General features: G+C 36.8%; 1 protein-coding gene across 17 annotated transcripts in view; it reads left to right on the top strand.

Moving 5' to 3' along the window:
- Positions 1-25,721, top strand: part of SLC25A40 (solute carrier family 25 member 40) — a 65,265-nt gene that overhangs the window by 27,409 nt on the left and 12,135 nt on the right. For 15 of the 17 annotated variants that reach the window (XR_010842270.1, XR_010842268.1, XR_010842266.1 and 12 more), the window contains 6 exons: positions 581-687; positions 13,955-14,022; positions 15,714-15,838; positions 16,509-16,682; positions 20,742-20,851; positions 24,106-24,187. Coding sequence is in view for 11 of the 17 variants with exons in the window: in XM_067042669.1 (XP_066898770.1) it covers positions 581-687; positions 13,955-14,022; positions 15,714-15,838; positions 16,509-16,682; positions 20,742-20,851; positions 24,106-24,187 (666 nt within the window). In the remaining 6 variants the exon portion in view is untranslated. Of the gene's footprint in view, positions 1-580; positions 688-4,884; positions 4,963-13,954; positions 14,023-15,713; positions 15,839-16,508; positions 16,683-20,741; positions 20,852-24,105; positions 24,188-25,721 lie in introns of those variants that run through there. The other 2 variants (XM_067042678.1, XM_067042677.1) reach the window with 2 other exon arrangements.

The following is a 25,721-nucleotide window of genomic DNA, read 5'->3' on the forward strand; positions in this document are numbered from 1 at the left end:
TAACATTGTATTAGTTTTAGGTGTACACTGTAATGATTTCATATATGTATATATTGAAAAATGATTACCACAATAAATTTAGTCAACTTTCATAACCTCACATAGTTAATAAATTTTTTTCCATGTAATGAGATCTTTTAAGATCTACTCTCTTAGCAACTTTCAGATATACATTAGATTTCATAATATATTTTTGTCTGAATCGCCCTTACATACCACAGGGTTTTCTTCTGGTCAAATAGAGAAGATGTACACCCATGCTGTCTTTTCAAAACAGGTTTTCTCCTCTGTCTTCCCTCTCCACTCCCTCAGATAACTGAAAAGAATTTATTTCCATGTGCATTTGCTGACTGCAGTCCTGAAAACATAACCCACTAATTTACTCAATTGCTTTTCACCACTGTGAGTTTAGAGCCCAGTGCTATGTCATTAAACAAATCAAATTATTTGTTTCATCCTAAAAGGTGAAGACAAAGTTATGTCTTTGTGTAGCCTGCTTATCGTACTTTCATTTTGTTCATATGTAAAAATAATACAGTTTTGTGAAATAATCATTGACTGTTAGAATCTTCTTTGTTAGGAAAATGTTTTTTATATAGTAATGGACTTATGGATCATCTATGTGTCTGTGAAGAGGAAGGCAACAAAACATGGTATAAGAAGCCAGGACGTTTCCAGGGAACATTGGTAAAGAGATTATATTATTTATAATCACAGTATGTTTTCTATTCTAATATTTGCTCTTATATATGAAATATTTAACGATTACAGGAGAGTAAAATGTCCATCAGGTAGTTAGCACACTTATCCATAGTTAAAAAGTAGACATTGAAGCAGGAGAGGGAAAGTAGTTTTTTTGCTTTTAATTCTTTGCTAACTTTATTTTCATCTGTTTATGCTTAGGGAGTAGATTTTTTTTTTTTTTTTTGCGGTATGCGGGCCTCTCACTGTTGTGGCCTCTCCCATTGCGGAGCACAGGCTGCGGACGCGCAGGCTCAGCGGCCATGGCTCACGGGCCCAGCCGCTCCGCGGCATATGGGATCTTCCCGGACCGGGGCACGAACCCGTGTCCCCTGCATCGGCAGGCGGATTCTCAACCACTGCGCCACCAGGGAAGCCCTGGGAGTAGATTTTTTTAAACTTTATTTTGAAATACTTGTAGATCGTATACAATTTTAAGAAAAATATACAGACAGACCCTATGTACCCTTTTTCCAGTTTTCCCCAGTGGTAACATGTGACAAGATGAGTACAGTAGACCACAGGATATTGACATTGATACAGTGAAGATACAGACAATTCCATCACTGCAAGGATCCTTCCTATTTCCCTTTTATAGCTACATCCACTTCTTAACTCCTGCCAATCACTAATCTGTTTTCTATTTATATAATTTTGTCACTTTAAGAATGTTACATAAATGAAATAACATAGAACATTTTGGGTTTGGCACTTTTCGCTTAATTATCTGAAGATTCATTCAAGTTGTTTAATGCATCAGTAGTTTGTTCCTTTTTATTACTCACAAGTATTACATGGTATGGATGTACCACAGTTTGTTTTCTGAGTGGTTTCCAGATTTTGGCTCTAAATAAAACTGCTACATACATTGATTTGCAGGTTTTTGTGTGAAAGTAAGTGTAAGAAAAAAATTGCTCATGGTTTTTCTCTCTGAACACTCTACTTAGAACACTTCTGAACCGATATGTGGGCTTTTTTCCCCCTGCCAAGCAACTCTCCAGGGGACACAAACTGGGTATTCTACAATTTAACTCAGTTCTGACACCATCTACCTGGAGTTCGTGTCAGGTCCCACAGGACTGCTCCGACTTCAGATGCCACTCGCAAGTCCAGGTTGTCACCTATGTTTCTGACTGATTGGCTGTAAACCAGAGGTTCCCAAGGTCTCCTTCTTGGGTTCAGTAATTTGCTAGAACAGCTCACAGAACTCAGGAAAACAGTTTACTTACTAGATTACTAGTTTATTATGAAAGGATGCAACTCAGGAACAGCCAGATAGAAGAGATGCATAGGGCAAGACGTGGGGGGAAGGGGTGTGGAGCTTCCATGTCCTCTCCAGGTGTGTCACTCTCCCAGCACCTCCCTGTGTTCACCAACCTGGAAGCTTCCAAATGCCATTCTTTAGAGATTTTTATGGAGGCTTCATTACATAGACACGATTGATCAAATCACTGGCCCTTGGTGACTGACTAAACCTCCAGTTCTGCCTCCCTTCCCAGAACCCCTGAGGTTGGGGACTGGGGTAGGATGGGGAGGGTGGAACTAAAAGTTCCAGTCTTCTAATCAAGTGGTTGGTTCCTCCTGGCAACCAGCCCCTATCCTTTAGTTCTCTAGGGCCTTTCCAAAAATCACCTCATTAACATAAACTTAGGTGTGGTTGAAAGAGGCTTGTTGTGAATAACAAAAGACTACTTTCACCTCTTATCCTCTGGAGCCATTTCCGGACTGAGAACAAAAGACCAAAAATTAGCAACAAACGATGCTTCCTTTGCTCTGTATTAATTAGGAAATTAAAAGAGTTTTGGAGCTGTGTGCCCGGAACCATGGATTAAGGCCAAAATGTATATTTCTTATGATTAATCATAATATCACTGTTAGTCTTCATTTCTGTGGGGTAAATGTCCATGAGTGCAGTTGTTGGGTCATATGGTAGTTGCATGTTTAGGGTTTAAGAAACTGCCAACCTGTTTACGAGACTGGTAGGACCATTTTACATTCCCAGTGGCAATGTATGACTGATCTAATTTCTCCACAACCTCACTAGCATTTGGTGTTGTCACTATTTTTATTTTAGCAATTATGATAGGTGTGTAGTAATATCTCACTGTGGTTTTAATTTACATTTCCCTAGTGGTTAGTGATGTTGAAAACCTATTCATATGTTTATTAGCCATCAGTATATCCTCTTCAGTGAAATGGCTCTTCATGTCTTTTGCCCATTTTCTAATTTAACTGTTTGTATTTTTACTGTTAAGTTTTAAATGCTCCTTATACTATCTAGATAGGAGTCCTTTGTTGAATGTGTGATTACTAAACATTCTTTCCCACTCTAACTTCCCTTCTTATACCCTTAAACAGGGTCTTTCATGGAGTAAAAGTTATTAATTTTGATGAAGTCCAATTTGTCAATTTTTTCTTTAGATCATGCTTTTGGTGTCAAATTTAAGAACTCTTTACCCTAAGATCTGAAGATTTTTCTCCTGTTTTTAACGTCCTTGATCCATTTTGAGTCATTCTTACATAATGTATGCGTTTGAGGTTGAAGTTTGATCCTTTTTGTTTGTTTTAGCATGTGGTTGTCCAGTTGCGTTTGTTGAAAAGGCTATCTTTCCTCCATTAAGATGCTTTTGCACATTGTCAGAAACCACTTGGGCATATCGTGTGGATCTATTTCTAGGTTGTTTATTCTGTAACATTTGTCTGTTACCTACATCAATACCACACGGTCTTAGTGTAGCTATAGAATAAGTCCTGAAATCAGGTAAACTGATTCCTCCCACTTTATTCTTATTTTTCTTTTTGAAAGTTGTTTTAGCTATTTCCAAAGTTTCTTTGTCTTTCCATATAAATTTTAGAATAATGTTGTATATATCTACAAAAAATCTTGATGAGATTTTTATAGGAATTGAGTTAAACCTGTATGTCTTATTTGGAGAGAAATGACATCTTTACTGTGCTGAGTGCTCCAGTCTTTTTTTTTTCTAGTTATAATTGACATACAGCACTGTGTAAGTCTAAGGTGTACAGCATAATGATTTGCCTTACATACATCATGAAATGATTTCCAGAATAATTACCATCCATCATCTCACAGATACAAAATTAAAGAAATTAAAAAAACATTATTTGTGATGAGAACTCTTAGGATTTACTCTCTTAACAACTTCGGTGTATAACATACAGCTGTGTTCATTATCTTTATCATGTTGTACATCATTTATTAGTACTTATTTATCTTATAACTGGAAGTTTGTACATTTTGGCCTTCATCCAATTCTCCCTTCCCCCCACCCCCCAACGCCAGTAACCACAAATCTCACCTCTTTTTTATGAGTTTGTTTTTGAAGTATAATTAACCTACAGTACTATGCTCCTGTTACACAAAACAGTGATTTGATATATTTCTATGCATATCAAAATGATTACCATGATAATTCAAGTTACTATATACATCATCATGTAAAAATATTAGTTATTGATTGTATTCCTCACAAGATACATTTCATCCCCTTGAATCCTTTACTTTGTAACTGGAAGTTTATACCTCTTAATCTCCCTCACCTATTTCTTTCCTCTCTCTCCTCCCCCCTCCCCTCTGGCAACCACCTGTTTGTTCTCTTTATCTATAACTCTGTTTCTGTTTTATGTTTGTTCATTTGTTTTGTTTTTTTTAGATTCCACATATAAGAGAAATGATACAGTATTTGTCTTTCTCTAACTTATTCAATTAGCATAATACCCTATAGGTCCATCCATGTTGTCACACATGGCAATATTTCATTCTTTTCCATGGCTGAGTAATAGTCCATTATCTATCTATCGACCTATCAATAGATAGATATCTGTATCTCACATTTTCTTTATCCATTCATCTATTTACATTGCTTTCACATCTTGGTTATTGTAAATAATGCTTCAGTGAACATAGGGTGCATATACCTTTTTGAATTAGTATTTTTGTTTTCTTTGTATACATACCCACGAGTGGAATTGCTGGGTCATGTGATACTTCTATTTAAAGTTTTTTGACGAAGCTTCTTACTGTTTTCCATTGTGGCTGCACCAATTTACATTCCCACCAACAATGCATAAGAGTTCCCTTTTCTCCACATCCTTGCCAACACTTGTTATTTGTTGTCTTTTGGATAATAGCCATTTTTACAGGTGTGAGGTGATATCTCATCGTGGTTTTGATTGGCATTTCCCTGATGATTAGTGATGGTGAGCATCTTTTCATGTGCCTGTTGGCCATCTGTATGTCTTCTTTGGAAAAAATGTCTGTCTATATTCTCTGCCAATTTTTTAATCAGGTTTTTTTTGTTTTTTTGATGTTCAGTTCTATAAGTTCTTTGTATATTTTGGGTATTCACCACCTGTTGTATATATCATTTGCAAATATTTTCTCCTGTTCAGTGGGTAGCCTTTTCGTTTTGTTGACAGTTTTCTTCGCTGTGCAAAATCTTTTTAGTTTGATGTAGTCCCATTTGTTTATTTTTTCTTTTGTTTCCCTCGCCTGAGAAGACATATCCAAAAAAATATTGCAAAGACCAGTGTCAAAGAGCATACTGCCTATGTTTTCTTCTTCTTTTTAAAAAATTATTTATTTATTTTATGTATTTTGGGTGCACCAGGACTTAGTTGTGGTACATGGGATCTTCATTGTGGCATGTGGGATCTTTAGTTGTGGCATGTGGACTCTTAGTTGTGGCATGTGGGCTTCATAGTTGTGGCATGCAGACTTCTTAGTTGTGGCATGGGAACTCTTAGTTGTGGCATGCATGTGGGATCTAGTTCCCTGACCAGGGATTGAACCCAGGCCCCATGCATTGGGAGCAGAGAGTCTTAGCCACCACACCACCAGGGAAGTCCCCTGCCTATGTTTTTTTCTATTAAGTTTTTTGCCTTCAGGTCTTAAGTTTAAGTCTTTAGTCCATTTTGAATTTTTTTTAAAATTAATTTATTTATTTTTAACTGTGTTGAGTCTTCATTGCTGCATGCGGGCTTTCATGGGCTTCTCATTTCTCATTGAGGTGGCTTCTCTTATTGTGGAGCACGGGCTGTAGGTGTACGGGTTTCTGTAGTTGTGGCAAGTGGGCTTAGTAGTTGTGGGTTGCAGGCTCTAGAGCACAGGCTCAGTAGTTGTGGTGCACAGGATTTGTTGCTCCATGGCATGTGGGATCTTCCTGGAGCAGGGATTGAACCCGTGTCCCATGCATTGGCAGGCAGATTCTTAACCACTGTATCACCAGGGAAGTCCCTGAATTTATTTTTGTGCATGGTGTGAGAGAGTAGTCCCGTTTGATTCTTTTGCAGGTAGCTGTCCAGTTTTCCCAACACTGTTTATTGAAGAGGCTGTCTTTTCCTCGTTGTATATTCTTGCCTCCTTTATTATAGATTAATTGCCCATATAAGTGTGGGTTCATTCCTGGGCTCTCTATTCTGTTCCATTGATCTATGTGTCTGTTTTTGTGCCAGTACCATATTGTTTTGATTACTGTAGCTTTATAATATGTTTGGAATCAGGGACAATGATACCTCCAGCTTTGTTGTTCTTTCTCAGGATGGTTTTGATGATTCAGGTTCTTTTGTGTTTCCATACAAATTTTAGAATTATTTGTTCTACTTCTGTGAAAAATGCCATTGGTATTTTGATAGGTATTGCATTGAATCTGTAGATTGCCTTTGGTAGTATGATCATTTTAACAATATTAATTCTTTTTTTAAAAATTTATTTTATTTATTTTTTATTTGGGGCTGCATTGGGTCTTTGTTGCTGTGCATGGGCTTTTTCTCTAGTTGCGGTGAGCGGGAGTTATTCTTCATTGCAGTGTGCAGGCTTCTCATTGTGGTGGCTTCTCTTTGTTGTGGAGCATGGACTCTAGGTGCACAGGCTTCAGTAACTGTAGCACTCAGGCTCAGTAGTTGTGGCTCGTGGGCTCTAGAGCACAGGCTCAGTAGTTGTGGCAAACGGGCTTAGTGGCTCCACGGCATGTGGGATCTTCCTGGTCCAGGGATTGAACCTGTGTCCCCTGCATTGGCAGGTGGATTCTTAACCACTGCGCCACCAGGGAAGTCTCAACAGTATTAATTCTTACAATCCAAGAACATCTGTTTGTGTCATCTTCAATTTCTTATAAGTTTCTGAGTTGAGTATTTTACCTCCTTAGATTTATTCCTAGGTATTTTATCCTTTTTGATGTGATTGTGAATGGGATTATTTCCTTAATTTCCCTTTCTGATAGCTTGTTGTTAGTGTATAGAAATGCAACAGCTTTCTGTGTATTAATTTAGTATCTTGCAATTTTACCAAATTCATTGAGGAGCTCTAGTATTTTTCTGCTAGCATCATTAGGATTTACTATGTATAGTATCATGTCATCTGCAAACAGTGACAGTTTTACTTCTTCCTTTCCAATTTGGATTCCTTTTATATTTTTCTTCTCTAACTGCTGTGGCTAGGACTTCCAAAACTATGTTGAATAAACTATAGTGAATAAAAGTGGTGAGAGTGGGCATCCTTGTCTTGTTCCTGATATTAGAGGAAGTGGTTTCAGCTTTTAACTGTTGAGTATGTTGCTAGCTGTGGGCTTGTTGTATATGGCTTTTCTTATGTTGGGGTATGTTCCCTCTATAACCATATACCCACTTTGTTGAGAGTTTTTATCATGAGTGAATGTTGAATTTTTTCAGAAGCTTTTTCTGCATCTGTAGAGATGATCATATGGATTTTATTCTTTAGTTTGTTAATGGGGTGTATCATTGATTAATTTATGGATATTGAACCATCCTCGCATCCCTGGGATAAATCCCACTTGATCCTGGTGTATGATCCCTTTTGATCGTTGTTTATCATATTGTTGAATTCGGTTTGCTTATAGTTTATTGAGGATTTTTGCATCTATGTCATCAGTGATATTGGCCTGTCATTTTCTTTTTTGGTGTGATATCTTTGTCTGGTTTTGGTATTAGGGCAATGCTGGCCTCATAGAATGAGTTCAGAAGTGTTCCTTCCTCTGCAATTTTTTGGAATAGTTTTGGAAGGATAGGTGTTAACTCTTCTCTAAGTGTTTGGTAGAATTTACCTGTGAAGCCATCTGGTCCTGGACTTTCGTTTGTTGGGAGTTTTAAAATTACTGATTCAGTTTCATTACTGGCATTTCATCTGTTTGTATTTTCTATTTCTTCCTGGTTCACTGTTTGGAGAGTGCACATTTAGGAATTTTTCCATTTTTTTCTTGGTCATCCATTTTACTGGCATATAGTTGTTCATAGTAATCTATTATGATCCTTTGTATTTCTGTGGTGCCAGTTGTAAGATTCCATTTTGACTTACAGGTTTTTGTGTATATATTCCTTTGCTGAGGCTTTCTAATTTTTCATTAGTTTCAGACATATTTGTAAGTGATCATTCAATGATTCATATGTTGACTGTTTTAAAATCTGTGTCAGATAATTTTAATTTCTGTCAGTCTCAGTGTTGGTATCTATTTATTGTCTCTTTTCATTCAGTCTTACATCTTCCTGCTTATTTGTTTATTTATTTGCCACGCTGTGCGGCTTGCGGGATCTTAGTTCCCCTACCGGGGATCGAACCCGGGCCCCTGGCAGTGAGAGCGCCAAGTCCTAACTACTGGACTGCCAGGGAATTCCCTCTTCCTGCTTTTTAAAATAACAAGTGATTTTTTTCTTTCTTACTGAAACCAGGAAATTTTGAGTATTATGTTATGCAACTCTGAATCTCATTTAAACATTCTATTTTAACTGGCCTTTTTGACACTGTTAACTCAGAGGAAGAGGGGTGCCACCCTGTTATGTCTGGGCAGAACTGGAAGTCCAGGTTTCTCACTCAGCCTCCACTGACACATAGGGTGTCGGGGAGGGCTCTTTGCTGTTGGACAGTATGGTCTGAATGTTTGTGTCTCCCCACCCCTAAATTCATATGCTGAAATCCTTATGCCTGATGCAGTTGTTTTAGGAGGTGGAGCCTTTGGGAGTTGATTAGGCCATGAGGGCAGAGACCTCATGAGATTAATGCCCTTAGTAAAGAGACCCCAGAGAGCTCCCTTGCCCCTTCTGCCTTGTGAGGACACAGTGAGAAGTCTGAGATCCAGAAGAGGACCCTCATTTGACCTTGCCAGCACCCTGATCTTGGACTTCCAGCCTTGAGAACTGTGAGAAACAAATTTATGTTGTTCATAAGCTATCCAGTCTGTGCTGTTTTGTTAAGCAGCCTTAACAGACTAAGACGGTGGGCGTGGAATTTCTGACTCCCCTTGTGATTTCCACTGCCACTGGTGGGGGGGTAGTCTCATTACTGTCAAGTGATGGTAAAAATCCTGACTCTCCACTATTCCTTCTCTGTTACCACTGTAAGAACCTTTAGCATATTCATCATTGTTATTTAAAAATCCCCAGTCTGATCCTTCCAAAATCTCTGCCATATCTGAATCTGGTTCTGATGTTTGGTTTGTTTCTTCAGACTATATTTTTCGCCTTTTAGCATGCTTTGTAATTCTTTTCGTTGAAAGCTGGACATGATGTATTTGGTTAGAAGACTGAGGTAGATAGACCTTTAATGTGAGCTTTAAGTTTATCTGGCTAGACATTAGGCTATGTTTACTTCTTGTTATAGCTGTGTTGTCAGAGACTAAAATTTCCTCTACTGTCCTAGTGTTTGTCTTTCCTGTTGTCTTCGGGTTTTCCTGGAGACTCCTCAGATAGTAAAATAGTTTCCCTTGAGTGTAAGATTTTTTTTTTAAGGAGAATAGAGATTTGGGGCATATTTCAGAAATGGTTACTTTTCCCCTTACCCTTCTGGAAACAGGAGGGGATTTTTCTCTGATCCTAACAGTGAGAATATGGTAGGGCTCATGGAACTGAAACTCATGAAAGCATAAGGACGCTCCTACAGTAGCCCCCTCAAGAGTTTTTGATTCTCAAGTTAGTCTGCACTGAGCAATCTGTCAATTATAGTTTAAAGTTTTCCTATTGGTCCTGGTTCTAACTTTGGGCTTCTACTCTAGTAAGCTGTGAGTGAGTCTCTGTATCTATCTGTCTGTCCGTCTCTCCAGTGTTCAAGGCAGCAGTTTGACCTGTGACCTCAATTCTCTGATCAGTCTAAGAGGAGTTGTTGATTTTTCTTTTTGTTAAGGTTTTTTCTTGTTGTGAGGACGGAAGTGATGACTTCCAAGCTCTTTACATATAGAACGAGAAATCAGAATTCTTCTTTGGATTTATTTTGGTCATTGTCTTCTACTTTCTTGGGTGGAAACATGGATTATTGATTTTAAGCCTTTCTTTTCTCAGCTCAGCATTTAAAGCCGTAAATTTCCTTCAAAGCACTAAATTAGATGTGTTCCACAAATTTTGATGTTGTGTTTCCATTATCAATCAGTTGAAATATTTTCTAATTTCCTTTGTAATTTTTTTTGCCATGGATTATTTAGAAGTCCAATATTCAGTTTCCCAATAATTGGATTTTTTTCTAGATACCTTATTGTTCCTGATTTCTAATTTAATTCCAATGTGGTCAAAGGAACATACTGTGTAAGTTTTCAGATTTTTGAAATATATTGAGTCTTGTGTAATGGACCCCTACGTATGATCTGTCTTGGTGACTATTTTTAGTGCACTTTAAAACCTGTATTCTGCAGTTGTTGGGTATAGTGTTCTATAAACCATTAGGTCACCGTGGCTCATGCTTCATTTAGATCTTCTGAATTCTTACAGATTTTAAAAATTATTCTATCATTCTCTGATAGAGGATATAATAAACTTTAGTTATGATTGAGGATTTGTCTGTTTTCTTTTTTAGTTCTGTCAGGTATGCTTCATGGGTTTTGAACCTCTCATTAGGAACATTCACTTGATATGTTTTCTGATACATTTTTATTATAATGAAATCTCTTTATCACCGGTAATGTTCATTATCTTGAAGTCTTTTATCTGTATGTAATATAGCCACCTTTCAGCTTTCTCATATTAGTGTTTATATGGCCTCTTTTTCCATTCTTTTACTCTAAGACAGTGATATAGTTGTGCCTTGTTTTCTTACCCTAGAGACTCCTCAGATAGGATCTGAGACTTTTGCAGTTCTTTTAGCTGTGATCGTCTGTTGTTTTACAGGAGCCCTGTTGATATAGTGGCTTTTAACTGGGAAATTTAGTCCTTTAATCTAATTTTTCATGTGGTTGGGTGTTAATCTACTATCTCTGTATGGTTTTTCTTTTTCCCTTACTGCTCCCTTTTTCCCTCATTTCTTGCCTTTTTTTGGATTATTTGAATTTTAATAATATTACATTGATTTCTCTATTCCCATTTCTAGGGAGACAGTTCTTGAAAAGTGTTTCACATTTCTTCATATCTTGTGAGGATGGTAGTGGCTGCCCTTTGTTCCTGACCATCTTTTCAAGGATGTTTGTAGAGTGAATAACCTTGGAAGATTCAGTGCTTCCCTCTAGAGCAAGGGGATGGCATCCTTACTTCCTATTATAAAGGATTTGGATTCCCTAAGGTCAGATTTCCTTTCCTGTAATGCAGTCCCACTGTGTGTTTGGGTGTCATCTAGCCTTCTTCACATTGCCCTGTGGAAATTTGGGCTCAGGAAACAGGCATCAAAATGCTGATACTCTGGCTGCTGCTACTGCCACAAGTAAAAAACTTTATTTCTCACCCCAGAGAGTTTTGTCTTTACCATCTCTCATGATACCGTGACAGGCTGACTTGCTAGCTAGCAAGTAGAGTGAAATCTCAAACCCCTTACAGTCTTGACAGCATTTACTCCCTCCTCTTCCTTTGTGCTGTTGCTTCATTGATAGTCCATCTTGTTACCTTACAAATTCCACAATTCACAATTAGAATTTTTGATTTAAATAGTCTTATGTCTTTTAAATAGTTAAAAAGAGAAAAGAGAGAAATACATATTTTACATGTAACCACTTATTTACCATTTCTTTTGTACTTCCTGCCTTTCTGAAAATTGTAGTTACAGCGTGCCATCATGATCCTTTATCCTGAAGAACTTTTTACAGCATTTCTTTAGTGAAGGTATTTTGGCAGTGCAGTCTCTAAGTTTTTGTTCTTACAGAAGTGTCTTTATAAAGCATTTTTGAAGTGTGTTTGGCAGCATATAGAATTCTGGCTTAGTTTTTTTTCCAGCACCTTAAATATGTCATTACATTGTTTTTTGGCCTTTCATGTGTCTGATGAGAAGTTAGTCTTCATTTATCATCCTTTCCCTATATGTATTTTCTCATTTTTCTTTTGTTTGTTTGTTTTGGTTTGGTTTTTAAAATAATTTTTTCTTATTGTGTTCTGAATTCACAGCATTTTTTAAAAATTTATTTTTAATTTTATTTATTTTGGGGTGTGTTAGGTCTTTGTTGCTGCGTGCGGGCTTTCTCTAGTTGCAGCGAGCAGGGGCTACTCTGTTGCGGTGCGCAGGCTTCTCATTGTGGTGGCTTCTCGTTGCGGAGCACGTGCTCTAGGTGCATGGGCTTCAATAGTTATGGCATGCGGGCTCAGTAGTTGGGGCACACGGGCTTAGTTGCTCCGTGGCATGTGGGATCTTCCTGGACCAGGGATCGAACCTGTGTCCTCAGCATTGGCAGGTGGATTCTTAACCACTGTGCCAGCAGGGAAGTCCCTGTTTGTTTTTATTCAGTTGGGATTTTTTTGAGATTTTGGGCTCTGATATCTTTCACTAATTTGGGGAAGTTTTTGGTCATCATTTCATCAGGTAATTTCCTGTTCTATTCTGTTTCCTTTCCTCTATGACTCCACATAAACCTGTGTTATACCACTTGATATTTCCCCTCAGGTCTCTGAGGCTCTGGTAATTTTTCTTCATTCTCTTTTTTTTGGCCACGCTGCACAGGTTGCTGGATCATAGTTCCCTGATCAGGGATTGAACCAGGCCCTTGGCAGTGAAAATGCAGAGTCCTAACCAGTGGACTGCCAGGAAATTCCCATTTTTCTTCATTCTTTTTCTCTTCCTTCTTCAGATTTACTCAGTTCTGTCTTCAGTTCCAATGACTCCTTGATGTCTCCTTTCTGCTGTTAAGCCCACTTAGTGAATTTTTTGTTTCAGGTTTAGAATTTTCATTTGGCAGTTTTTTTTATAGTAACTGTTTCCTTGCTGAAATTACAAATTTGTCCATTCATTATGCATACATCATCTTTTAAATTCTTGGACGTGTTTGTAATAGGTGCTTTAGAGTGCTTGTCTGCTGACTGCATCATCTTAATCATCTCAGTGTTGGTTTCTATTGACTACTTTCTTTGAGTATGGGCACATTTTCTTGTTTCTTTTTATGTCTAATGAATTTTGATTGGATAGTGAACATTATGAAGAATGCATTGTAAAGACTGTGGATTTTTTTATATTCTTCTAAAGAGTCGCTTCTGTTCTAGAAGGCAGTTAACTTTGGCTGAATTCAGCCTTTCACACTCAGGCACCATTGTGGTGGGCTGCAGCTGAAATTTCCGCCCAGCCTTTAGTTGCTGGGGTTTCTTTTGTTTGTTTTTGCCAGAACTCTGTTGTCTTCTCTTGGGGTTGCATAACTTAGTGGGGTGAGCCACACTTTGTGGCTGATTTTGTCTCTAAATTTGGGGGCTTATGTCCTTTGCAGCCTTTTTTTCCTAGGATTTCCCTTGTAACTTTCTGATTAGTCTACCAGACTGAACTCTGATATTTGCCATCTCAAGCGTGCTTTTCCTTGCAACTCCCACAGGCAAAAAGCTGTAAATTTGCAAATCTCGCTCATTGCACTTTGTCTTTCAACAGTATGCTTCCCTATAATTTCTACTTGCTTTTGGTTCTTCTCCAGAGATTTCAGATATTGGGTTTAAATAATATTTTCTCAGATTTCATAATTGGACAGGAAAGTTAATCTCTGCTATTTGTCTACTTCCTTTTTATAATAATCTTTGAAAACATTGCTTCTAAGCCCTAAGTAGAACAACCCCAAGCTGAGTAACATAGATTTTATTCTGTAAGCAGGAAGTATCAGCCAGAAATGCTTTACTTGTGTTTGAAAGTTGAGAAAAATTCTTATTTTTTTTTTAAAGAATGGGCATACATAAATCTGAGAAGCTTTTATTTTAGAAATAAGTGCTTGAAAGAAGCAAAGTACTAATCAATTATCACTACAAACTTTTTTGTATATAAGGTTCAGGTATATATTTTGACCACTTCTTTCTATTATAATTTTAGGATGCCTTCTTGAAAATCATTCGAAATGAGGGCATTAAGTCCCTGTGGAGTGGCCTTCCTCCTACCTTGTAAGTTGAAATCTAATATTTTTCTTACTAAATGATGGTTGTTATTTTGCCTTATAATCAGCCTCGTTGGACAACATCATGAATTTTTAATATTAGTGCTTTTTCATTTTCTAGAGTATTTTTTTGTGAATCTCACAGCTATCCACACATTTGATGATTTGCTGGAAGGATTCACAGGACCTAAAGGTGATACTCATATCTGTGGTTTATTACAGCAAAAGAAACGAAGCAGAATCAGTAAGGGGAAAGGACACAACAGGAGTCGACCAGGCAGAGGCCCCCAAAGCCCTCCCGTGTGACACTGCAGAAGCGTGTGCTGCTTCTCCCAGCACTGAGCTGCAGCGGCACACGCAGTGTTTCTGTCTCATGCAGCCCTGGAGTCTGAGTCTAGGGCTTGTATTGCGGGCTGATGACATAGGCACATTCTGTTTGTGACCAGCTGTGATTACCAAAACTCCAGCGCCCCAAAAAGCAAGCAGATGTTTACCAAAAATCATATCATTTGCACAAATCAACTTAGACAAGCTGGTTTAGTGCTCTGGACATACAGAAAAACCTTGTTATAGGGAATATTCCAAGGGCTAAATTCCTTGGGGGTGACCGGAGGTCAAGCAGGCAGATAGGTCCTCCTGAAGATACAGATTAGAGCAGCTAGGCCTGCTGTGTTCACTTTGGTGCACAAGCATAATTTTTTTTTTTCATGTTCAGAAATTAAGAATTTAGTGTTCATTTGACTGTTTATTTTACTAAAATAATGAGAGGTATTGTGCTATGTATACTTTCCTTTTCCAGATAATTATAATTCTCTACTAACTAGCTATTATTTGAATTAACATGACAAACTAGTAAGGCTGAATGTAAAACTCCCATAATATCTTGACTTTCTCTGCCTCCTTTCTTTCTAATTTATCTTTTTATAGAGCACATTAGTCAGTTTTGAGGCATATATTCTAAACAGTGCCTGAGGTTATAAAGTTAGCAGTAGATCCAAGAGCAGCAGTCATTCTTATTCCTACATTCTCATCATCACACTTCACTATAGAACTTTAGGCATTTCCATGTGTGGTCTGTTAATGTCCTTGGTTAGGCCATAAACAGAGACTGGTTTTTTGTTGCATTAATATTTATGACATGACAGTACCTGCAACTTTGTGTTTAATTAATAACTCCCTCTTGATATTTTCATTTAAAAGAATAAGTCATTGGAATTTCCTCAAAACTCTAGTATATATAATTCCAGCGACATTAATTGTAATTTATTTTCAGTTATAAGCAGGTATGATATATGGTCCACAATTCAAAAGAATTTTACAATTGTGCTTGTACTTTTAACTTTAGTGATTTTCATGTTATCGTAATGTAATTGGGAAGGAGGACCAGAAACAGAGTAAGTCAAGGAGATAGAGAAGTGTCCTCATTTGTCTTTTCCTATTTATGACCTGACTGGGTGCTCTGTAATTTAACTTCTCAACTACAATATAAACCTTTGGAGAGCAGATACCTACTTTACACCTTTTTGTTGCCTAAGTTAAACACTAATAATTTTTTAAATTAAAAAAAAATTGATCTCATGGCTGATTTGTTGTGGTTTTCAGCTTATATAAAATAGAAGGATTTTATCTTACATTTAATAATAAGAATATGCTTAAGCCTTTGATAACGTTGTACAAATCTTTTTGTGTTTCAAACAGAGTGATGGCAGTTCCTGCCACAGTTATTTATTTTACCTGCTATGATCAATTAACTGTTCTTCTGAGATCTAAATTAGGAGAAAATGAAAGCCGCATACCAATTGTTGCTGGAATTGTGGCCAGACGTAAGTAATAAGTTATATATTTTCATTCTGATTTCTGCTTAACGCTTGTTTTAAAATTTTGACATTCATAGAGAATTTGTTTAAAATACAGAGTATTGGTAAAGATATATTTTGCATTGTAGTTTGTACTAATTTGTTAATATCTATCCTCTAGAAGTCATGTTGTTTGGTGACTGCCATCAGAATGAGATGGGATCAGCCTATCCCTGTCAAATCTTGGACAGAGATTTTAGATTCGAGATTTTAGACTTTAGATTCCAGATTTTAGGATGATAACAGATAGCTTTCAAATTAATGCCAACATCTTTAATCATTTTCCTTATAGACTTTGAGATTCAGAGTTTAATCATAAGGAAATTTGCCTCTGCACAGAAGGACATTTTTCTCTGTGCAGTGGAAGTGAGGTTTGTAGTAGTCACGGGTGATGTATAAGGGTTGTGGAACTGCTCTTGAAAGAGTTGAAACCAGAAAGAGTAAGGTATGTGAAATACCTTTATCAAGGAAAAAAATCTGAGCCAGTATGGTTGGTATCATAAGATATTTGATTTTAAGGTTTGCTTCATTTCAGAATAAAAGCTTAAAATACAAAAATGCATGAAATATTAATTTTTGCATGTGTGTTTTCATAATGCATGGCTTTATTTTTGTTGTATTTGCTTGTTTGTACTAGTTGGTGCAGTAACTGTAATAAGTCCACTGGAATTGATTAGAACCAAGATGCAATCTAAGAAGTTTTCTTACGAGGAACTGCATCAATTTGTCAGCAAGAAAGTATCTGAAGATGGTTGGATTTCCCTCTGGAGGGGCTGGGCTCCTACCGTTCTTAGAGATGTACCATTCTCAGGTAGGGTTTGTCGGCAGGTTTGCCTTACATATCACTTTTAAATCAACTAAATTTTAAACCCTTTAAGGCTAAAGGTAAGTTATCTTCTTTAGTGACTGCACCCTCCTAATTCAGTGTTGGGCTCTCAGATCTTGATAAGTATTTATTGAATGAACAGTTTCTAATTCAAGCCTGGCTTTCTTTTCTCTTTGTGTTTATGTTTAATTTCTTTTAAAACATTAATTGGTGTGTATTCATAGTTAGATAATGCAAAGTACCTTAAGTACTACAAATCAAGATATTATAAAATACATTTAAGGGACTTCCCTGGTGGCACAGTGGTTAGGAATCCACCTGCCAATGCAGGGGAAATGGGTTCGATCCCTGGTCCAGGAAGATCCCACATGCCGCAGAGCGACTGAGCCCGTGTGCCACAACTACTGAGCCTGCGCTCTAGAGCCTGCAAGCCACAACTACTGAGCCCACGTGCCACAACTACTGAGCCCACGTGCCACAACTACTGAAGTCTGCACACCGCAATGAGAAGCCCACACACTACAACGAAGAGCAGCCCCCACTCGCCACAACCAGAGAAAAGCATGTGTGCAGCAACGAAGACCCAATATAGCAGTAAATAAATAAGTACATACATACATACGTTTAAGACCACCTGTGAATTATATTGACTTCTACTTTTTTCAGTAACTAAAGATAAAAATCTCCCCCACTGAGTGTCCTGTAGGGACTATTATAAGTCAGATTCGAGATTGTTCTAATCATTGAATTATGCAAAGAGAGAAAAATTATGAAAAAGAAGTGCAAAAATAACGAATAACTTATAGAATGTGCATACTTCAGTAGTGTTGGGTTGGCCAAAAAGTTCTTTCAGGTCTTTGGTAACGGGAAAATCCTGTGGCCAACCCAGTATTTCTCTCGTGAATCTCAGAAGTTTCCATTTAAAACCTGGAAGATTGCAGCACTATTTACAATAGCTAGGACATGGAAGCAACCAAAGTGTCCATCGACATACGAGTGGATAAAGAAGATGTGGCACATACATACAATACAATGGAATATTACTCAGGCATAAAAAGGAGTGAAATTGAGTTATTTGTAGTGAGGTGGATGGACCTAGAGTCTGTCATACGGAGTGAAGTAAGTCAGAAAGAGAAAAACAAATACTGTGTGCTAACACATTTATCCAGAATCTAAAAAAAAAATGGTTCTGAAGAACCTAGGGGCAGGACAGGGAGAAAGATGCAGAAGTAGAGAGTGGACTTGAGGACACGGAGAGGGAAGGGTACGCTGTGATGAAGTGAGAGTATGGCACGGACTTATATACACTACCAAATGTAAAACAGATAGCTAGTGGGAAGCAGCTGCATAACACAGGGAGATCAGCTCTGTGCTTTGTGACCGCCTAGAGGGGTGGGATAGGGAGGGTGGAAGGGAGTGAGACGACGCAAGAGGGAGGGTATATGGGGATATATTTATGGGTATATGGGGATATATTTATACATATAGCTGATTCACTTTGTTGTAAAGCAGAAACACCATTGTAAAGCAATTATACTCCAATAAAGACCTTTAAAAAAGAAATTAAAAGTAAAACCTGGAAGAAATCATTGAGAACCCTTGTATTAACATTCCTTTCTTTTTCCCTTTGAGTTACGCCTTTTCTTGGGCTGTCATTCACATCTATGCATCTTTCCCTTTCCATTAGTATTTTTCTTCCAATGTTTTGTGTTCAGTTATGCTTTTTAGAAACATCATAGATTCCTAGACCAATACTTTTTCATATAATTATATTTGCTACATAAAAAGTAATGAAGAAAAAAAAAAAAAAAAAAAGTAATGAAGATATAAATTATGCAGTGCACTAATAAAATGGACACCTGTGAAGTCACCACTTCAATATATGAATTAGAATATTAAATTTTTAAAATCATGCACATATGTCCACCTCCACTGTCACATCCTCAGTGGTAACCACTACACTGAATTTTTATTGTTTATTTGATTTTTAAAAAGTAGTTTTACCATGTATGTATTACTGCTAAATAATGTTACTGACTTTTGCCTATTTTTGAGGTTTATAACTTAATTTACTCAAAAAAGTAAGAGTCATTCTTGGTTTTCATGTGTAACTGTTTTGTTTTCACTCATGTTTATGTCTGAGAAAACAAGTAAACAATGCCATGAACATTTTTTTTAACATGTATGGGTGTAAGAATCTCTTCAGTTTTAGATTTGCTGGTTCATGTAAATATACACATTTTAAATTTTATGTGGTAATATCAAACCCTTTTCTAAAGTGATTGTGCAGATCACAACCACCAGCTTCCTGCTGCTTCATTTCAAACCCTCACCAGCACTTTTATTGACAAAAGTTCTTAATTTTTGTTTACCTAGTAATATAAAGTGGTATCTCACTTTAACTTATATTTCCCTGATTATTAATCAGGTTGGACACTGTTTCATTGGCCATTTATTTATCCATAATTGATTAGGGATTACGGCTGAAATAAGTATTCATTTCCTCCTCGTATGGATACTTATCCAGGCATCGTTTATTGAATAACCATACCTGCTGCCGGGATTTGTTGTGTCACCTGTCGTATCAAAGTTTCATATATGCATGGATGTGTTTCACTGGCCAGTTTGTTTAACCCTGTGCTAACAGTACAGTACTGTCTAAATTAAAGTGCGTAATTAAAAAATCTTCATGTTACCTTTTTTATTTGCCGTAGGAATGTCCTTTTTCTTTATAACTCTTAAAGTCTTTTAGTAGAGATTTAAAATTTTCTTTACAAAGGTTACATATACAACCTCTTTTTCTAACATTCATTTATAGGTACCACTCACCCACAACTTTTAGTGCCTATTTTAAAAGACCTATTTAAAAAAAAGCTGTCTGAATCTTTGTGGCCGCTGCAGTGTTACCGTCAATTCTTGTCTGTTAGCTTATATTCAGCTACTTGTAAACTCTTATAGATTCTAATTTGCCTGTCTTTTAGGTTTTCTATGTAGACAGTAATATGTAGATTGTAACTACTTTATTTCTTCATTTTTTAAATAGTTACAGCTTTTTTTCTATAAATACTTTGCTTACTGTGCTGCCTAGTACCGTTTTGAATAGCAGCGATAGTGCTGCATCCCGATCATTTCCTCATTCTAAAGGAAATAGTTGTGTTGTTACACCATTAATAATTTTTGCTACAAGTTCTTGATGCATATCCTTTATCAAGTTGGAGAATTTCCCTTTTATTCCTAGGTTTCTAAGAAATTGTTTGCTTTCAATGAAAGTGTATTGAATTTTATAAAATGCTTTTCCATCATTTTTAGATGATCATACAATTCTGTTAATGTGGTATATGGCATCTAAAGCACTCATTATATTTACTGCCTTTGCATTCATCAAATAACTCAATTTAGTCATAGCATGTGATCGTTTATGACATAATCTGGCTTCAGTTGCTGATTATTATTTTTTAATTTTTAGGATTTTTACATCAATGTTCATGAATGAGATGGAACTGTACTTTTCCTTTCCTCTCCTGTCCTTGTCAGGTTTTGAAATTAAAGTCCTACTTTTTACTGATGCATAGTTTTTTTGTTTATAAGAAGACTACTAGAATATTATTGAGATTTTTTAAACATCTTTATTGGAGTATAATTGCTTTACAATGGTGTGTTAGTTTCTGCTTTACAACAGAGTGAATCAGTTATACATATACATATGTTCCCATATCTCTTCCCTCTTGCATCTCCCTCCCTCCCACCCTCCCTATCCCACCCCTCTAGGTGGTCACAAAGCACTGAGCTGATCTCCCTGTGCCTTGCGGCTGCTTCCCATTAGCTATCCACCCTACGTTTAGTAGTGTATATATGTCCATGCCACTCTCTCACTTCGTCAGAGAATTTTTTTTTTTTTTAAATCTCGCCTAGTACGTGTCTAAGCAGAAAGCAAGGTGTGTCAAGACTAGAATTCTCTTTTCTTTAACATACAGTATTCCTTAACTATTTAAAGTCCACATTTCATTTCTAAATATGTGTTCATTTCATTCTCTGTTTTTACAGCAATGTACTGGTATAACTATGAAGTTTTAAAGAAGTGGTTGTGTGCAAAATCTGGTTTATGTGAACCGACATTTATGATCAACTTTACTTCAGGGGCATTATCTGGTTCGGTAAGTTTATTCTTTTAATATTCCACAATAGTGATAGTTGTCTTACTAAAATAGAACAAAATATTATGTAGCATTTCATGTCTATTGAGATAGTACTTTGGGGCTGCAGTGCTTTAAAATTTTTACAAGTATTTACTGCCCTATTTTGAAGATAAACTAGTAGCCATTAAATATTTTAAAATGCATTTTATCTGTTTTTATTATATTACAAATACATTATATTTTTCTGAATCTTTTGGATTTGTTAGAGCATTACAGTTGTGATAATGGTAAGAGTTTAAATAGTACTTTATTCTTTACAAGGTATTTGGCAATATGGTCATTAAATACCAGTAGATCTGGTTAGTTAATATTTTATAGAGTGTCATCTCATATGTATAATCAGATTAAATAGAAGTAATTTCATCCTTTGCTGCTAATTCCTGTTTCTTTGGGAACATTTTGGCTGAGTACCTCTTAAAAGAATTTTAATAGAAGTTATAGTCAGAAGGGAGAAATCTCAAATGACCATTTTTGGATAGTAGAGAGTTTACCTTTTGCCACCCCTCCACATAATGAAAAGTTGTGTAGTGGACTTCCTTTATGCACATTCTTATCACCACGATCTTGGCCACAAAGAGCTTTCTTATACCCACATACTTAGAAAGTGAATTTGTGATGACACAGTGATGTGCTGACATATTGGAACCAAGTGAAAACAAGAGTGAAGGAGCATAGTGAGGTCATGGAGACCTGCAGAAAAATACTGGAGTAACTGTATCAGAAAACCTAGGCTAAGGAAGCCCCTGAGATTGTGTTCAAAATGTAGACGTGAATATTCCCGGGTCTGAGATCTGTCAAATTAAGCCTAGTGGGGTATAAAACTATTGAGGTAAAAGAGCAATTCTTTTTAGCAATTTAAGTAGTTAGAATACCAGCAAAATCTTTTCATTATCTTTCTTATTTGTGAGGTGATTAAAAGTAACTTAATTGTATTTTATTTATATCTTAATCCAGCACGAATGACGAAAAACAAGTACTATTTATATTTAGAGATTCATAACAGTTGGAATTGTAGAACCAATTCTGTACTTAATGCTTTATATCTTTAAAAAATGGCTATATATCCTATAGCCATTGAATAATGGCTATAGGCTCTTGTCCCAGCTTTCCAGTAAAATGAAGGAACATTCTCTATTTTACTACTTCTGCCTAACATAGAAAATTTATTTTTAAAAATTTTAATGATTTAGAAAATATTGCTGCCTTTTGACTGTTATCAAATAACAGCAGAAAAAGCACATCAGTGGGACAATGTCCAGGCTTTCTATGAGAAAACAAAAATAGCCTAAACCATATCATTTTATAAAGTGTCAGGCTCATATCACATTGTTGCTACCTTCCCCCGCCCCCCGGTACGAGGGCCTCTCACTGCCGCGGCCTCTCCCGTTGCGGAGCACAGGCTCCGGACTCGCAGGCTCAGCGGCCATGGCTCACGGGCCCAGCCGCTCCGCTGCATGTGGGATCTTCCCGGATCAGGGCACGAACCCGTGTCCCCTGCCTCGGCAGGCGGATTCTCAACCACTGCGCCACCAGGGAAGCCCTTTTTCTATCTTTGATACTCCCATCAGCCCTCCCTATCCAGATGTTCTGCATCTGCAGAGCCAACCAATTCGATTCCTCATTGTTAAATCCACGGATGTAGAACCGCAGATATGGAGGGCCAACTCTACTGTGCCATTTTATATAAGGGATTTGAGCATCTGCAGATTTGGTTATCTGTAACCAGTACTCCCCGGATACTAAGGGACAACTGTATGTGTTAGATTGTGGAGATGGAGACACAATAATTGATTTTATCTTACCTGAGATCTTTGAAACTGATTTCATTTCAAGAACTTAAATCTTTCTTTTAACATTGACAGGTAAAATAAATATAAATGATTTTAAAGGGTATTTTATGAGCATATTGGCCAAATGTGAGTTGGGAAGCAAAAAATTGAGACCAGGTTTTACTTTGTATGATTGTTGTATCAAATATTATGAGACATTCTTCAGGGAATTTATTCTTTCAAAAAACCTTCATTGGAGTTCCCTGGTGGCGCAGTGGTTAAGAATTCGCCTGCCAATGCAGGGGACACAGGTTCGAGCCCTGGTCCGGGAAGATCCCACATGCTGTGGAGCAACTAAGCCCGCATGCCACAACTATGGAGCCTGCGCTCTAGAGCCCATGAGACACAACTACTGAGCCTGCATGCTGCAGCTACTGAAGCCCATGTGCCTAGAGCCTGTGCTCTTCAACAAGCCACTGCAACGAGGAGCCTGCGCACCACAACAAAGAGCCTGCGCACCACAACAAAGAAAGCCCGTGCACAGCAACGAAGACCCAACACGGCCAAAAATAAATAAATAAATATTTAAAAAAAAAAAAATCCTTCATTGCTTAATTAGGGCATTATGAAAATAACTGTTAAATTGATTCATTTTCAGGTAAGTTTTTAAAAATGTGACTTGTGAGCTACATTTCATAAATATGTTGAAACCTATGAAGAAAAGGTATATAGAACTAAAAGTACATTTTCTTTTTTTAAATTTAATTTTTAATTATATTTATTTTAAAAACATTTGTTGGAAATTTTTAAATGCTTACTAGATACTTGAGAATTTCCACTTTAAAATATTATACCTTCGGGGCTTCCCTGGTGGCGCAGTGGTTGAGAATCCGCCTGCCGATGCAGGAGACACGGGTTCGTGCCCTGGTCCGGGAAGATCCCACATGCCGCGGAGCGGCTAAGCCCGTGAGCCATGGCCGCTGGGCCTGCGCGTCCGGAGCCTGTGCTCCGCAACGGGAGAGGCCACAACAGTGAGAGGCCCGCATACCTCAAAAAAAAAAAAAAAAAAAAAAAAATTATACCTTCATATGTAGTAAAGGAATAATGGAACACACAGGAGCATCAGAAAATGTGAATACTGGTTTCAGAGTCAAAGAGGTCTGGTTGGAATTCTGACTCTGCCACTAATAGTTGTATGACCTCAGGAAAATAGGGGAACTTTTCTGAGACTGTTTACTTACTCCTGAATTTTGGGAGGAATACATAAGACATATATCTGTTTTCTTTAATAGAGCTTCTTTTAAATACCCCTGGTTACATTTTATGTTTCAGCTTAGTTGTGATTTTTATTACTATCCTTATTAAGTAATGTATTAATTAGAATATTAAAATACTTTAGGAAAAATTTAAAAATAGATTTAAATCAGTTTTACTTTTTGTTAGTTTGCAGCTGTTGTAACTTTGCCATTTGATGTGGTAAAAACACAAAAGCAGACACAACTTTGGATATATGAAAGTCGGAAAAGTAAGTGTAATTAATTTACAACATTTTTAAGATGCCATGAAAAATTTTTTCTTTCCAGATAGTAAGTCAGGAATATCTAAAATAAGGAAAACAAGATTTTTTTTTTCCTTTGTTACCTTACTCTTTATCTAACTTAAACTAATACACTGTTAGAATGGAATACCCAGAAAAAAATACTCTAAACCTAAACAAAAAATTTAAGAAATCTTAAAGACTATGTATTTTGCCTGCCATGAGTTAAGTCTCATACCTGCTATATAGAAGATTAAATTATGTAAGTAGTCTTTCAAAAAAATGTAGACAAACCAGGGTGAAGGATAGGCAATTACTGGGAAACCTTTTTCTTAGTGCATCTTGTTTCATTAGTATGCGTACACATTTTGTTGTTGTTGATTTTTTAGCTTCCCTTCTTTTGATGTGTTTTTTCTGCCTATTATCCCATCTATTGCTTTATAACCTATAATTTCTTCTAGAACAAAAGCATACTCTTAGTTGCTTCTACTAGATTCATTCTGTTGTTATTATAGAAAGTATAGCAAGCCCACTGGAAATGGGGCTTTGATTGTTTCTGAAACATACAAGTGTTAGGATTTGATAAATTTGGATGGTCAGTAGATGAGTGTTTATTGTTGTCTATGCTTGAAATATTTAATAATCACAGTGTTTCCTTACACTGTAAGAAGTTGCTTATCACTTGTAGGATTAGCTCTTTGATGTTGGATCTTTAGGCAGGAGATACTTTCGAGGTTCTGTTAGAGCTCTGCAGTGGCTTACCTCCAGTTGATAATTCTTTCTGTTCTTTCTCTTTTACATTAATTTCACCCTGCTATTAAAATAGAGACCAGTCTGGGACTTGAGTTCTATAAGATTAGAAATGCCTAGCTACTTGGCCTCCTTTCTTTTACCAGTTGTTTCCAGAATTTAAATGAAATAATTTAAACATGAAGTATAAGTTACCAACTTGTAAAGTTTTTGTCATTGACTTTTTTTAGAAAGTTAAATTCCAGTCATAAATATTTTGTTCTTGGTTTTAAAATGTGTATATAATTACTATATTTATACTTACACTATTTATATTGATAGATTAGCTTCTTAAGTAAATCACAAGGCCTCATTTATCTTCATAGGCAGAGAATCCGATATTTTCTATAAAAGAAATTTTGAGATAATGAGCCCCTCTTCATTAAGTGGCAAATTCTAAAAAGCTGTTTTTGAAAGCTATCTTTCTCTAGTTTTTCCCTTTTTTCCTCGGCATACTTAATAATATGTACTTTAGTCTTTCTTCATGACTGAGAGTTATCATTGTACACATTGATTACTGTAGAGTTTCATCATGCAGCTCTCAGAAGCTAGTGAGGATAACTTAGGAGTGTTTGCCCATCATTCAGTGGTCTCAAACCATGACTTTGAAATCTTCAGCTTCACAGTTTTCACATGGTAGTATGCCTACTTCTTGGCAGACTTTTTTCACCTATTGCATCTAGTAGTCTGTGGGTTAAGCCAGATGCTTGTAATCATTGTGTAAAATGAAGGT

The sequence above is a fragment of the Kogia breviceps genome, chromosome 9 (assembly GCF_026419965.1).
Source record: "Kogia breviceps isolate mKogBre1 chromosome 9, mKogBre1 haplotype 1, whole genome shotgun sequence".
Taxonomy (NCBI): domain Eukaryota; kingdom Metazoa; phylum Chordata; class Mammalia; order Artiodactyla; family Physeteridae; genus Kogia; species Kogia breviceps.